Raw genomic sequence first — 14,397 nt, 5'->3', positions numbered from 1 at the left:
AGGATGCTGTGGGAAGTCACACGTTTCCTGTTTTCCACCCGGAGACCTTTCCACGGCGGACACGAGCTGCTCGTGCACACAAGGGAGTTTGAGTCCTTCTATTTTCTCGCAAAGCGTTTACAGAACATGTTTTAATACATTTTTAAAAACACGCATGTGTGCGGGGATAAATTAGAATGAACGAAACGTGTTTCTTATACATCGCGTTGCCGGTTTAAGGCGAATTCAGAGACGCCAAAGCGGAACCTTTACGCTGTTCGCGTGTTAGACGGTCGGTTTTGTGTGAAGGAACCGTGTGTTCCCCCAGCTGATCCATCTCGACAAAAAAGAAGGTAACATCTACCGGATGATTGTAAAATAAAACATCTGTTTAAGTAGCTACATTCTCCTAAAGTTGTTGAATCCGAACTTAAAGGGCTGGTGTTTGTGTTTGAGACAGATCATGAGCAAAGACTCCCAGATGAGGGCTGCAATAAACCAAAAGCTGATAGAAATGGGGGAACGGGAGCGGTGAGTCGAGCTCAATTCTCCTGTAATTCAACCATGATGGTGAAATGGTTCTAGAGACGGTGAATTGAATGTAAGCGTGTGGCCGCAGGTTGAAGGAGTTGCTCAGGGCGAAGCTGGTGGAGTGCGGATGGAAGGATCAGCTCAAAGCACAATGCAAAGGTACGTCGTGCATCTGCGCCCTGCGTCACTCAACCTGCCACTGCTGATCGATTATTTTGTGCAGATGTGATCAAAGAAAAGGGTCTGGAGCACGTCACAGTGGAGGACCTTGTCACAGAAGTCACACCAAAAGGCAGAGGTAAGGATCTTTAAATTTAAACACAACAGCAGGAGGTGGAAAAAGTACAGCGATAATAACTAGTCATTACTCTTACAGCACAGCTGTTTGTTAAACATATTCTAAAGGCTTCTAACATCTAGAATAGATCAGTTTCATTGTCATGTCATTTTTAAACAATAATACCAACGAGGACTTTAAAGACAATAAAATAATTAGGTACTTAATTCATTAGTCCCCATTAAAACATGCAAGATGTTTCCATTTGGTGCAGGCATAAAGATGGTAACATTTTAAACTTTTGTATAAAAAAAAAAAAAAAGAACTAACTAACTTAAAACCATTAATTAAACTAACAAAAAGCTTTATTTCAAGATAGTCATCTGTAAACTGCAATTTGCCTTACATCTTGCTCGTTTGCAGATTATTTGACAGTCGTTTTTTTTTTTTTCAATCTTGAACAAAAGATGTTTTTTTTTTTTATGCTTGTGTTTGTTTTCATTGTGAGTGATGCTCAAGTGTTATCACTTTTTTTTTTAATCTTGTAACTTTTGGAATGTGTTAAAGTGTGGTTACCATAGCAAGTGTTAGTGCCCCCTGACCTTATCAATGCTTCTTCTCCCTCTGATGCAGCACTCGTGCCGGACAGCGTGAAGAAGGAGCTCCTGCAGAGAATCCGAGCTTTTCTTGCTCAACACGCAACCTTGTGAATGGGACGTGTCACCGTCTAGACACCTTTTTACTCACAATTCAAATCCAAAACTTGTGTTTGTTTTCATTGTGAGTGATGCTCAAGTGTTATCATTTTTTTATCTTGTATTGTGTGTTTTCATATGGATTTTAGTTTGTCATGCAGCAGTTTTTTGGGGGGGGGGAATAAAGTAATGCCTATTTTTGGTCAATCAGAGACTAGACTTTTTCTTTGATGCAGCTAAAGACCTGTTTAACTTGATGTCTTGGTTCACACCAAAAATATTTGCTGTCTTTGTTTTTCCCTTTTAATTTGTATCTCAACCGACCACGTGGTAAGTAACGTGTTGATAAATAGACAATAGCTGGTATGACAGAAATGTCTCTGTCTGCCTCTCACAGTTTGTTATGGTGTTGTTCTTCTTTTTTTTAGGAGATTATGGTAATAGACAAAATGACTTCATGGAAATAATGTGACATCTGTCTTTGGAGAATATTCAGAGTGACAAGGTGGGGGGGGGGGCAGGGTAATTATAATTTCAGACTATTTTTGATTTTGGTGTGAGAGCTGGAGTTCCTGTTTGGTTTCACTCTCCCAGTTGGAGATCTCGCTCAGACATCTACTCGACCAGAGTCCGTTTTTACTTCTACCGCATACAAATTGTTGAATTCATAAGCGGTTACCAAAAAATAACAAAGAAGAAGTTGGCGGTCATGTTTGTCAATTAATATCAGACTTTGTCAAATGATCTTTTTTTATTGCAGCGCTCCAGAAAGTACTGATTCAATTGGACTACTACTTCCTCGTGACATGTCATCTTGAACTTTGTACTGGTCATATCTCTGTGCAAAGGATTGTTGCTCAGCATGGCCGGAAAAGCATGCTGTCAAGCATATTGCTAAAATCTGAGTCACAATGAGAACCAGTTATTGCCAAGTAAGTGGTATTTTTGAGGAATTTTACTTGTTGGATTGAGACGTGTTCAACAATGACTAGATGTACACAGTGCAAAAAGGGCATAATTTAAGAAGAAATTATGAAAGAAATGATGGTTGCCATGTTGGCATATGTTCCAGATGCTGGTGAATGAAGTGGAGGACCATATGGACTGCATCATCTACCAACCTGTTGGCTTGGTAGGCAAACCGCAGGGGCTCCGGGAGTGGGTCGGTGATGGTTTCAGAGGGCACAAGGTGTTGAAAGGACTTCCTGACCACAGAGGTCAAGGCGATGGGCCTGTTAAATCCAGTAATCCTTGTTTTGGGGCGGGGGGGGGGGGATGTGGGTGATGGCGGAGGTTTTGAAGCATGTGGGAGTCTCCAAGGGGCCAGAATGTACCCGTGAGGCCCGTGTGATAAGCACGGTCGATGGTCCACAATGTTCTCCTCTTTAAGTTGGGCAACTGGTTGTATTAGGGGAGTTCTTGAGGTTTCCTTTTTTGAAATCACCAAGAACAATAACTAAGGAGTGCAGGTTGGTCCGCTCCACTGGTGCGCGATGTGAATCCCCCCCCCGACCACGATGTAGGAAGAGAACTCGCGCAGGGTTTGCAGTTTATTATAAAGTATTTCAGATCGGCAGAGCAGTGCTGCAGGACCACTGGCACATCCCCAGCCACCGGTGGTGTAAAAACACCACCCACCCTTCACTTTGCCGGAGGGCTGCGCGTTGCGGTCCGCTCCGAACAGCTGGAAAGCGCCCTAAAGAAGCGCAACACGGAGGATACGAGAGGTCTCCGTCGTTCCCCACCAGTAGCCGAACCTTGAAGAGGGATATCCCGGGCAGCGGTGTCCAGGATCCCCGTTGTCCAAGACGCAGGCATTGCGGCACTTGTTCTACTCCACCGCGTGCGTCTCACTGCATGAGCAAAGGTAAGCGCACCTTTGACTAAAATGTCCAGTAATTTAACTGAAGGTAACATAAAAGTAAAAACGAAGTCCGTCGGAGTTCCCTGATGTTTAAGAGCCCTTTTCTGGTGAAAGAGCTCCGGGTATCACATCAGAAAGATGTATGATCAACAAAAACAACACAACACCAAACAACTTGTTGGCACACATTGGACATGGGACATACAACAGCATTACAATAGTAATACTACATTAACATTTAGAATGCATGGAAAATACTCTGTCTCACTCGGACCACAGATTCATCCTCAAATGCTGTTTTAAAAAAAAAAGTTAATTGTCTTAATTTTTGAACCTTTTTTAAATGGAGAAATAGCTTCATGACGTAATACACTAGACGCTGACAACACGTCTATTGTTTGTTACATTTGCAAAAAACATAAAATGTTGTGTGTAGCTGCTTTATTAGGTTTACTGCTCACACTGTTGATTGATTTCCCCCTTTGTTTTGTTCACTGTGTTTGTCTTTTATTTGGACTCTAACTACTGAACAGGTCTTCAAAGAGCACATTTATTTACGGTGAAAATGATTTGTAAAAGATGGAAGGCATTGAACAAAATAATAGATAAAGAAGAATATCTCTTGTATACTTGTACACAGGAGCATCTTTACAGTAAATATTTTAAAGTTAAACCCAACATAAACAGCCCAAATGTCCCTCAAATAATTCAAATGTGTTGTCCAAGCATTAGGAACAAAATCCTTTGGTAGTTTTTATCATTTAAAACCGTGATCATTTGTTTGTCTGCATTGTTTCCACAGTCATGTTACTGCATATAACGCTGAGTTACTCCTCTGATCCTGACTGGATCTTCTGGTTTTATTAATCTGGATTTCTTTTTCCCATTTTAAAGCATTTCTCGTTGGAATGATGCTGTTGAAAACAAACACAAAAAAACACATTTTTGCGGGCAGTTTAAAAAAAAAGGTTATCCTCCAAAAGCAGGTCTGTTTCTTCCTTATCTTTTCTTGTCAGAATTGACGTTTTGGGCTAGACATAACAGAAAAACAAAGAATTTGCAGAGTTACAATTATCTTTTAAAAGGAAATGCCATGTGAGGCTCCACTGAAGAAAGTACAACTTGTTTCTACCCAGAGGAACATGTTAGCAAACGCGAGGTGAAGACTCCTCCTCATGTAACAAATACATACAATTTGAGTCAACAAAAGCCAGGGCTCCTTATATAAATGAAATGAGAAACTGCTTTACATTTCAAAGAAAAATAAAAGAAGGAAGATACATAAATAGAATAAACATCAGGCATATTCCACACTCCGAAATAGTCAGAAATAAAATGTAAGAAAACAAGACATTGATTTAGCATCTTTTAACTCTCACAGTCACAGACCCGAAGACACAGGAAGGTGGTCTTTTTAGGCTGTAAAGTGAAACACTCCACAGGTAAAAGCACCTTTAACAGGAACAATGAAGGCCTCCCACAACATCTCTAATGCACTGAACAATACAGCAAAGCTCCAGGCGCCTGCATGTAAAAATGCTGTGCGAGGAGGGATGTTAAAATACAGCATTTTGAGCTAACACGTATTTAATTCTCCAACTGTTCAAAAACCAAAAGAGTCCTTTCACTATGAGGCTAAAGTGGTCCCCTAAGTAAGTTTCAGCTAATCAGGATGTCTCTGTTTGTTTCAAAGTGTGATTCTGTCCAACACAAGCAGTGTTTCCTAGTGGTTCTCAAGCCGTTCAGAACTCTCCACTCCGCTATAATAATAAAAGGCCCCTTTAATCCACATTAGCATCTCTGAGAGCCTCCGTTGCTCATCACACACCTCAAAACAAATGTTAAAGTGGCATACAAATGAAGAGACATTGTTTCCTCGGTTACTTTTTGGAGGGGTTAAGGTTTGTGATGAAACTATCAGAATTGAAGGAAATGAAGATTCAAGTGGAAAACAATAGAAGCTGGTGATGATTCAGCATGTCATCCTACTTCGAGGCCTTGTATGGTGCTGCTGGGCTTCACGGTTGTTGCGAAATGTGCTGTTGATTTGTGTGTGTGTGTTTTCTAATAAAAGTAAAGTAATGAAAAAGTTTGTCTTCAGATCCACAGAATTCTTAATTCTCAATGAAGCGTTTCCTTAACATCAAGCGTTGGGACAGCATGATCGTTATGAGAGGTTTCACTTCTCAGCAAGCTGATTCACTGCCAGACAGGATATGAACAAATGTGTCGTGACTGATTTCAGCAACATGTTTAGACCGTGGTGGTGGCTAATTATAGGGACACGAGGATGAGCTGATCTGTTCAGTCTCCTCCTCCCAGTTTCAGGTAAGGGGAGGAACCCTGAGCAGCAGAATAAAGAGTCTGTCCTCTTTGCAGCCAGTGTCTCTCATTCCATCTGTCTACCTGAGCGGCACGCTAGACAGGTAACGTCCTGTTCAACAGGTGGGCTCCGTTTTTTTGAATCTGAAAAGATCAATCTTGTCAACACTCTGTACATTGTTGGAATTTTTGGTAAAATGTTTTTTCTAACACTTTGGGTGTTAGATTTCAGCTAAACTCCACCACAGCACACCGCAGCTGAAGCAGCAGCTCGGATCTCTGGGAAACCTCCACCATGGAGCCCCACATGAAGACGGCTGCTCTCATCCTTGCCCTTTGGCACTGCTGCAGTAAGTAACGTTCACGACGAGTTCAATTAAGCGATAAATAAATATTAGGGCCGGGACTTTGGCGCGTTAATTACGATTAATTAATTACAATGTGAATTATAATTAATTAATTACACAAAAAATAACACATTAAACATTTTTTTACGCATTTTTACACTTATTTTTTGCACCGCGGAACGTTTCTCACTGGATGAGTTTCCGAGGACCGATTATACTGGAGCACCAACTAGCGTCCATGACTTCAGACAACAACAAACCACGGTGAACATGAACGAAGAAGCTGACGAGACCGTGTCGGGTGGCCCCGTGAATGGGAAATCTTATTATAATAAACACACGGATGGAAGCGTCGATAAGAGCGTGGTTGTGTGCAAGCTGTGCAACAAGGAATTCACATCGAGCCTCAAGTATCACCTCAACGCAACACAACTAGCAGCTAGCGTGGACGTTAGCCCGACCCGAGTACAAGGACCCACACCCAACCCACACTGCACCAGATGACTGGTTTAAGGACCAGGGTAACTAAGTCCACGTCTGAAAAAATAACCAATGTTCTGAATGTACTTGAAAGTATTGGGTCTACTTAAAAAAACATAGTTTACAGAAGGTCTACTTACTTATAGGTTACCTGAATTTCTGAAAGTACTATATTTCTAAATATGCTATTTCTACACTTGTCTGCTGGAATTGGTTGAACAAAAATAAAAATCCATGTGAAAAAAATTACTCAGGTCAAATATTTATGCAATTAAAATGTGATTAATTTTGATTAATTAATTACAAAGCCTCTAATTAATTAGATTAATATTTTCAATCGAGTCCCGGCCCTAATAAATATAATTATGCTATATTATTTGATGTGTGCTGCAGGTGCTCAACGCGTTGACCAACTAACTCCAAATCGAGGCAGCTCGAATGGAGCAACACGAATCGTGATTGACGGAATTGGTAAGATCCTGAGCCAGAGTGCAAGTTGCTTTTTAATCTTTATTGTAACATTTCAATCCAAAGTGGTGTCGTACTGTTAAAAAAATGATCAAAAGTCGTTTCTGAACATGTTTTTTAGATTTTTTCGTTTCAAGATTAACTGTGACGAAAGTCAACTGCTTGTTTTAAAATGTTATATGTTTCCATTAGTGGGACAGTAGGATAAGGATCCCATCTGCTCGTTGGAGCCTTCACCTCAAAAACATGTATATACATATATTTTACACAAACCTGTATTCAGGCTTTGCCCAGGAGAAACAGTTCCAGCTAAATCCAATAGACGACAATTTTGGCAACCGCGTGTTCCTGGTGTCGGACAGACTGTCAGTGCCCTGTGACGTGGAGAGGGACTCGACGCACAGCAACCGGATCACTTGTGTCACCAGGTAGTTCCAGGATGAAGGGTCTTTCATGAGTGAGTACACTGAACACATGTGTATCTTAAAACGACTCACTGGTCCGTTACAGAGCCATGCCCACAGATCAGTACGTGGTGCGTGTCAGCGTGGATGGGGTTCCCATCCCCGATGCCAGTGTGTGCAGAGGGATCTACAAAGCCTACCGGTGCAGCTTCTTAGTAAGTCTGCAGCCCACGCCAAATGGTGACCCCTTTAAAGGTCAAGTTGATCGACCCCGGGGCCATGTTTCTAACGTGAACTCCTTTCCTTTCCCCCTTCCATTCTGACTTTTCTCAGACTGTGCAGTACCGCACGCCTACAATCAGTACTCTGAGCCCAGCCAGCGGGCTCCCAGGTACGCGGTTCGTTAGCGCTACAGGTCTCAGGCCAAGTTCATCCACTCGACATTGCATTGAAACTCTCCCCCGAAACCCTTGCAGGCAGCTTGGTGACAGTCCGAGGAATCATCTTCACCGACGTGTACGGGAGCAACACCGACAGGAGCTCCAACGGGCTCGACGTCAGGTTTCTGAGGTATTCAAATACAAGGAAACACAATTTTTAAAGATGTTCACGCTAAAAGAAGGTCAATTGAACCACCAGTATAGATGCTTCATCAAATCATAAAAACAGTTGAAATGATCCCAACCAAAACTCTTTTTTTGTTTTACAAGAAATATATAAACTGGTACACCCCAGTCTTATGAACGATGAGTGAATATGAGCTTGTTTGTCGCAGAGCCTACATGGGAGGGATGCCATGTGAGCTGCTTAAACCGAACTCAGATGAACTGTAAGTAGATGTAGACTGCGTTCAGAAAAATGTGTCTCACAGCCGAGACGTCTTCTGCTTGATGAAGCTGTATTGAATAAAAGTGAAGGAGGAAAAATGTGAACACTGTATTATTATATTATTTGTCAAATATTTTCCAAAGATATAACCTACAACTGGACTCTGAGTCGTCCAACTGGGGATACATGAGCTGCAAGATGACGGGGAGCTACGTTGGTGAGCAGGGTTTCTTCTCTTTGGAAGTTTGAATGTACTTTGCGAATAAGGTTAAAAAAATGTAGATTTTGCTATGAAACCCCCGATTGATCATTTATATTAAGACAACTATATTTTTATATGACATTTTCTAATATATTATTTTGAAACATGCCAATGCATGATCTTATGAACAATGTGCTAATTTGCATAGATTTCAGGTTCAAACATATTGTTTTAAAGTGTTTGGTGGACACATTAGATTCTGGGTTTCTCTTGAGGGAATTTTGGATACCTCATTTGATGAAGCCATACATAATTATCAATTTTCAACATGTGTGTGTGAATAGATCAATGTATAAATTGAGCTCAGAAAATAGAACACAGACAGGAAAAATAATATAGAGAAATGTTCCTTAAGATATAAGATATATTAAGATATGATTTGTAAATGTATGTGACAAATTGAAGACTACATGTGAAGAAAAATAAACCAATAGATATCCACATGGAACCTGCTCAGATAATCTCAGACAATTTTTATATTTAAGGAGATTTGGACATACAATGTTTGAATATGCAGACGAGCCTTATCTCATGGTGACTTTTGGTAAAATTAAGAGAAATCTATGGACCCAAATAGAAAAATAAACACATACATGTGTTGTCTTTCCAATAGACTAAAAGAAGACATTGTATGAAAGCAAAATAACCCCAGAACATTTGAATTGACTGATACATGAATAATGATCACTATGATTAATTCGCCTTAAAAAGTGCCTTAAAAAATGCCGTAAAAATGTCTTAATAATCGTATTTTGTTTATGACAGGGCATCACAACTTGACTTACATTCTGGACAGCGAATTTGGAAGGTAATGCATTGCTACAGATTCCGTCCGTTCTCTTTTTACACCATTTGAATCCGTCTGATTTTTTTTGTAAAGGAAAAAATGAATAGATATATTGCCAGAAACATCTCCTCCTTTACTTCTTGAAAGTAGATTGTTTCACTGAACACCAACGGTATTGTATGAACAGCTGGAAGAATATTGATCAACTTCTTTGAAATCCTCAGGAGTTTACCGGACAGGAAGCTGTTGAGGGTTTCAGCTTTGGGAAAGCTCTCCATGTTTCAGACTTTCGCAGGTAAGCCTCTTCACCACAAAGTACTTCCCGCGTTGCATTTGTTCTCATTGCAGTGAAACGTGCGTCGTGTCTCCTGTTCAGAGGTGACGGGAGTCTCGCCCTCGACGGGCAGTGTCACGGGCGGAACCCTGCTGACCATCTCCGGACGCTTCTTCGACCAAACGGACCAGCCGGCACGCGTTCTCGTTGGAGGTAATCGGCCGCCACCCAGTGACCCGTTGTGCGTTTTCTGTTGTCACGCGGTACAAAGTGTGTTGCACGGATGCGTCTCAGACAAAACAAAACCCGACAACGTTGGTGGGGCCTTGAGTTGTGCAACGGTGATAATCCTTTTCAACGCAAACACAAACTGCGCATACTTTGAGAGGGGCAAACAAAAGAAAACAACAGGGTTGTCGTGCGGACGAGAGAAGAATCTTCTGGAAGCAGACCGTGACAAACAAGTCTTTTACAATAAGTTATGTGTCATCAAACTCTTTTGTTACAGTACGTGTTTGAGCTCAATCATTATCAAATAAAATCTTTTCTTCCACCTGTTCACACAATGAAAAAGATGGGTATAAAACAGATGTAGAATGCAGGTGATACATTATCAAGTGATAATGTACACAAAGTCTGTCTTTCATAATATTCATCATCAGGTTTGTAAGACTACAATAAGAATCATCAGAGTGATCAAAGTTTAACTCTCGACACAAAAAATGGAACTATGCACTTTCTCCATCAGGCCTGCCTTGTGAAATCCAGACGGTGTCCAACGACAGAATCACGTGCAGAACCGCCGAGCACGAGATGACCGGCAACGTGACAGTGTACCCAGGTCAGGAAACGCCTCCTCTTCCTCCGTTTGTCTTTTGGACGTGACGCTAAACCACATTTGTCCCCACCGATGTGCCGTGTCGTTGGCAGAACAAAGCATTAACACCGGGTGACATCTCCAACGCTGGGTCAATCTAAAGTGGAGATAACATCGTCTGTGCAGAGTACTGTGAACAGATAACCTCTTATCTGACTGTGACTTGAGCGCATGTTTTGGGAGATCAGAATTCATACGCAAGACCTTATGTAGAGCAGATGTGAACAGCTGACATACAGACGCCGGCTTTGGATTTCTAAAATATATATCAGTCAACTTAGCTGCTTAATGTCAGACAGTAAAAACCTTATTCCCCTTGCTATGTATACCATTTGAAGAACAATATGATGACAATGTCCTCCTGAGTATTTGGCAAAACAATCTCAAAAAGTATTGAATACAATTTCAGAGAACCCAAAGTGGTGTTTATGATGTTTAATTAATGATTAATCTGCCAAACCCTGATTTTGATGCACCACCATTTACGTCCCATTTTGTCACTTGCGCTTCCTCTGAATCCAGGTGGAAGAGGCTTGAAGGTGGAGGTGTGGAACGGGACGAGACCCAGATACCTGACTGACATCTGGGGCTACAATGAGAACACGGCTGGATACTGGGCAGACTGGGTCGACTCCGTCCCCCACGTTTTTCAGAATCAACTCGATTATTTCAGCTCACGATCCAGAGGCTTCTTCGTCCCACCGGCCACTGCCAACTACACCATATACCTGCACTGTGACGACCGATGCGAGCTCTATCTCAGCAACTCCAGCCGCCCCGAAAACAAGGTGAAGCACACCTGCTGTCACCATCAAACAATGCTAGGATGCAATCAAAGATTATATTGGGATAAAATATTCCTCCTCCCCCTTTTGACTTTAGGTTAAAGTTGCGTTCCAGACAAGTTACGTCTCAGATTTCACAAAAATGAAATCACAAAAGTCTGAAGTAAAGGCTCTAGAGCAAGGAAAACCGTAAGGAAATAATTTTAAAAGCTTCTTGTTATACCTCTTTTGCAAATGAATACTCTTTAATTCACAGCACACAATATTCCATCACTTAAAGGCTTTTTTTCTCTTGTAGCTACTACATGGAAATTCTGCATCAAGAATATACTGGTGCCGCAAGTGTGAACCTGGCCTTGTTCCAGGAGCAGAGTCCCTTTACAGAAGACCAGACAAACGATGCGGTCAACGAGGTTCAGAGTATCGTGGCTGAATACGATGTGTACGATGAGGAACAGGTATGTAGCTTCTGGTAAACACGGCACATTCCAAAATGATCTTCTCAGCTCTCCATTGAAGTCAGATGACAAGATCGATACCACTCTCTCATGTATGTTTAGTTTAGCTTAGCATAAATTCTGGAAAACAGAGGGGAAAGCTGGCTCGCTCTCTGTTTTGTATAGATAAAATAACAATGTAGATAATGTGTTATTCAGCCTATGGTACACTACTGTAGGTGGACCTTTGAATTAAGCTAATTAAGTCTTTATGCTAAGCTATCACACTATTGATCTGTTATTAGCATATTTCACAATATGTAGAAATACTCAATCGAACAATAATTTTACATCGCTTCACTTTGTCATTGCTGAGTAATCAACTGAAATTAACTTCATTATATTCTTCCAAATTCCCCTTTCTGTTAAAAGCAGCTACAGACAATTTAACACAAACTCTTGTTCGGTCAGTCCCGTAATAGATAAACGTGTTGTTTCTGCGTTGCTTCTAGTTTTCCATTTTTTTGCGAGCCAGAGGAACCAATGTTAGAGGCCACAGCAGTGCACCCAGCTAGCATCTCTGCTAGCATCACTGCTAGCTCCATTGCTCTGTCGGATCTCTTAAAAGTTGTTTTAGAGAATGCAGGAAAAGAGGTTGAACCTGCTCCTCTCTTCTGTACCTCACATTCCTCTTACTATCCCTCAGGTGGTGACCTTTGACTCCTGGCCCGGCGATGTGGCTGCAGTCAAAGAGGTCCAGAGGGTCACCGTTAGCAGCGGCTGTGCCAGCCATCTTTGTGGGAGCACTTTCTTCAGCCTGGGCTACGGAGACGCAAAGACAGGTGAATTTTGAGCTGTTGCTTGATTAATCCAAAGTGCAGTATTTCTCAGCCATTATGTTTGTTCACAAGCCTCGTCTTGTTCTTTTTTTAGGACCAATTCCAGTCACCGCCTCAGCTGATGTGGTCGAAGCCTCCCTGAACAAGCTTTGGACCATCAAACCCGACACTGTGCATGTCACCAAAGAGGACGATAGCCAAGGATCGAATTTCCTGGTCACTTTCAATTCTGACAGAGGTATGAAAGGACAGAAACGTACATGGTGGTCGTTACACTTCATTTACGTGCATTCGTGTAGCTGACCCTATTAGTATAAACCACTTTTGTTTTTGGAGCGCAGGAGACTTCCAACCTCTACACTGGGAAACTTTTGGCTCCGACACCTACGTCACCGTCGCTGAGGTTACAAAGGGGATAAGCAACATGGCGACCTTCACATTGCTCTGGGGGGGAATACCCTCTAAACCCATTGGCTTCAATGCAACTGAGTCTGAGGTCCGTTGTGTGTCGCTCTGTCAGCATCGACAACCCTATTATGCCTGAGACAATGACTAACTAAGATTTCAGTTATGAAACAATTTGTCAAACTTGGACTACAGTGTGTTATCGTCAACAGGTGCAGTCGGCTCTGCAGGACATGATGAAGGCCGAGTGTCCCGTTGAGGTCCTGACCCCCGAAGGGACTGATGTAAAGTACTTCAAAGACTTTGAAAAGGACAACTCCCAGGTCAGTGTGGACAAATAAATGGTTGTGCACCTGTTCTTTGCACTCCTTTTACATCTTGGAATCGGCTCGGGGACATTAAATCGCTGCAGGCATCTGAACTGTTTTTTATTTTCTTGCACTCACCAGTTCAACAGTGCTGAGGAAGGTACTCCGATGAAAAACACGGCTTTCTGTGGCCTGTGGTCGCTGAAGAACGCCGAGGTCCTCTTCAAGGACACTTACATTGGAGACTCTGGTTACAGCTACGGATCGGTCTCATTGGACAAGTATCCCACGGTAAAATACACAGTTGCTTCACTAATTGTACAGACGGTTTGAACTAGCACTCTGAATGAAAACAAATGGATGCATTAACAATGTGGTTGACAGATTATTGATGGATGGATTATTTTTCCCATTCCCCCCCCCCTTGCAGCTTTGCTTTGCATACAAGGGCATGTTGAAGGATGAAGTTGGAATAAAGTTCACTTACCAAAACAGCCAAGGCCAAACCAAGACTGAGGTTGCAAAGATAAGCGCTGTCTTCAATAAGGAGAACAAGTTTGTTAACTCTACTTTTGATCTCTCAGTTATGTGCAAACTTCTCAACCAAGTCCCGTTTTCTAGAGTTGGATATGTCTTGACAGATGGAGTTACAAATGCATGGACCTGCAAAGCTCCCTGCAGACTGAATACATCGGGAGCAATTACAATCTGCTGGAGTTTTACCTTTACAAAGACGGGGGAGATTTCTACGTGGACACGGTTCACATTGGGAAGTATCCCACCGCAAATGATGAAAACGGTACGCAGCTTGATCGTAGTTTTTAGATTTGGGGTTGTAGATCAAAGTTCAGAAGTGCACATTATTTTCTGTTCCATCTTTCCTTTACGTATTTTCATAACAAGATAAATACTTTTATTTGCACTCACTTCATTCCTGTGTGTTGTTTTCTTCCAGCCGTCCCCCAAGAGAGGAGGCCTCCGCCCTTTGAGACCTCCGGCCAATCCTTCGAGGCGATCTCCGTCGCCAAAGACATGCGGAATGCTTCACAGATCAGCTACCAGATCAAAGCCACACCGGTCAATTGTTCCTTCGGTTTCCCGTTGCTTGGAGTTGGCTTCCTGCCGGTAACGGTTGCTTTGTATTTATGTTCATGGATGTGTTATATTAGACTCATTCTTCACCTGTGTCTTAATTCTGCAGCGTAGTCTGCAGGAAATCACAGATGTG

At 42.0% G+C, this 14,397-nt stretch overlaps 2 protein-coding genes across 2 annotated transcripts in view; both read left to right on the top strand.

Moving 5' to 3' along the window:
• Nucleotides 1-142: 142 nt before the first annotated feature.
• LOC119219208 (transcription and mRNA export factor ENY2-2-like) lies at nucleotides 143-1,694 on the top strand. The gene is made up of 5 exons (XM_037474235.2): nucleotides 143-332; nucleotides 440-510; nucleotides 599-669; nucleotides 734-808; nucleotides 1,421-1,694. The coding sequence occupies exons 2-5, from the start codon at nucleotides 443-445 to the stop codon at nucleotides 1,495-1,497; spliced, it is 291 nt and encodes a 96-aa protein (XP_037330132.1). The 5' UTR covers nucleotides 143-332; nucleotides 440-442; the 3' UTR covers nucleotides 1,498-1,694.
• An 851-nt stretch (nucleotides 1,695-2,545) lies between these two features.
• The window catches only part of pkhd1l1.1 (PKHD1 like 1, tandem duplicate 1), a 37,024-nt gene continuing 25,172 nt past the window's right edge, over nucleotides 2,546-14,397 (top strand). Inside the window, exons 1-25 of the mRNA XM_062558599.1 lie at nucleotides 2,546-2,614; nucleotides 5,894-6,018; nucleotides 6,490-6,536; nucleotides 6,889-6,966; nucleotides 7,247-7,391; nucleotides 7,474-7,582; nucleotides 7,701-7,758; nucleotides 7,844-7,937; nucleotides 8,143-8,196; nucleotides 8,339-8,412; nucleotides 9,223-9,265; nucleotides 9,469-9,539; nucleotides 9,621-9,731; nucleotides 10,267-10,359; nucleotides 10,918-11,183; nucleotides 11,278-11,369; nucleotides 11,479-11,638; nucleotides 12,324-12,459; nucleotides 12,551-12,694; nucleotides 12,798-12,952; nucleotides 13,074-13,184; nucleotides 13,311-13,460; nucleotides 13,600-13,724; nucleotides 13,811-13,968; nucleotides 14,125-14,294. Of these exons, the coding sequence (XP_062414583.1) occupies nucleotides 2,546-2,614; nucleotides 5,894-6,018; nucleotides 6,490-6,536; nucleotides 6,889-6,966; nucleotides 7,247-7,391; nucleotides 7,474-7,582; nucleotides 7,701-7,758; nucleotides 7,844-7,937; nucleotides 8,143-8,196; nucleotides 8,339-8,412; nucleotides 9,223-9,265; nucleotides 9,469-9,539; nucleotides 9,621-9,731; nucleotides 10,267-10,359; nucleotides 10,918-11,183; nucleotides 11,278-11,369; nucleotides 11,479-11,638; nucleotides 12,324-12,459; nucleotides 12,551-12,694; nucleotides 12,798-12,952; nucleotides 13,074-13,184; nucleotides 13,311-13,460; nucleotides 13,600-13,724; nucleotides 13,811-13,968; nucleotides 14,125-14,294 (2,838 nt within the window). The remainder of the gene's footprint in view (nucleotides 2,615-5,893; nucleotides 6,019-6,489; nucleotides 6,537-6,888; nucleotides 6,967-7,246; nucleotides 7,392-7,473; nucleotides 7,583-7,700; nucleotides 7,759-7,843; nucleotides 7,938-8,142; nucleotides 8,197-8,338; nucleotides 8,413-9,222; nucleotides 9,266-9,468; nucleotides 9,540-9,620; nucleotides 9,732-10,266; nucleotides 10,360-10,917; nucleotides 11,184-11,277; nucleotides 11,370-11,478; nucleotides 11,639-12,323; nucleotides 12,460-12,550; nucleotides 12,695-12,797; nucleotides 12,953-13,073; nucleotides 13,185-13,310; nucleotides 13,461-13,599; nucleotides 13,725-13,810; nucleotides 13,969-14,124; nucleotides 14,295-14,397) is intronic.

Source organism: Pungitius pungitius, chromosome 17 (assembly GCF_949316345.1).
Source record: "Pungitius pungitius chromosome 17, fPunPun2.1, whole genome shotgun sequence".
Classification (NCBI taxonomy): Eukaryota; Metazoa; Chordata; class Actinopteri; order Perciformes; family Gasterosteidae; genus Pungitius; species Pungitius pungitius.
The sequence above is the reverse complement of the archived record's forward strand: the minus strand, read 5'-3'. Positions and strand labels throughout refer to the sequence as shown.

Bases quoted from the DNA above. Each gene is read 5' to 3' on its own strand.
- LOC119219208 (XM_037474235.2), top strand. From the start codon at position 443: ATGAGCAAAGACTCCCAGATGAGGGCTGCAATAAACCAAAAGCTGATA. The intron at 670-733 runs GTACGTCGTGCA...TATTTTGTGCAG, and splicing joins GCTCAAAGCACAATGCAAAG to ATGTGATCAAAGAAAAGGGT. The intron at 809-1,420 runs GTAAGGATCTTT...CCTCTGATGCAG, and splicing joins AGTCACACCAAAAGGCAGAG to CACTCGTGCCGGACAGCGTG.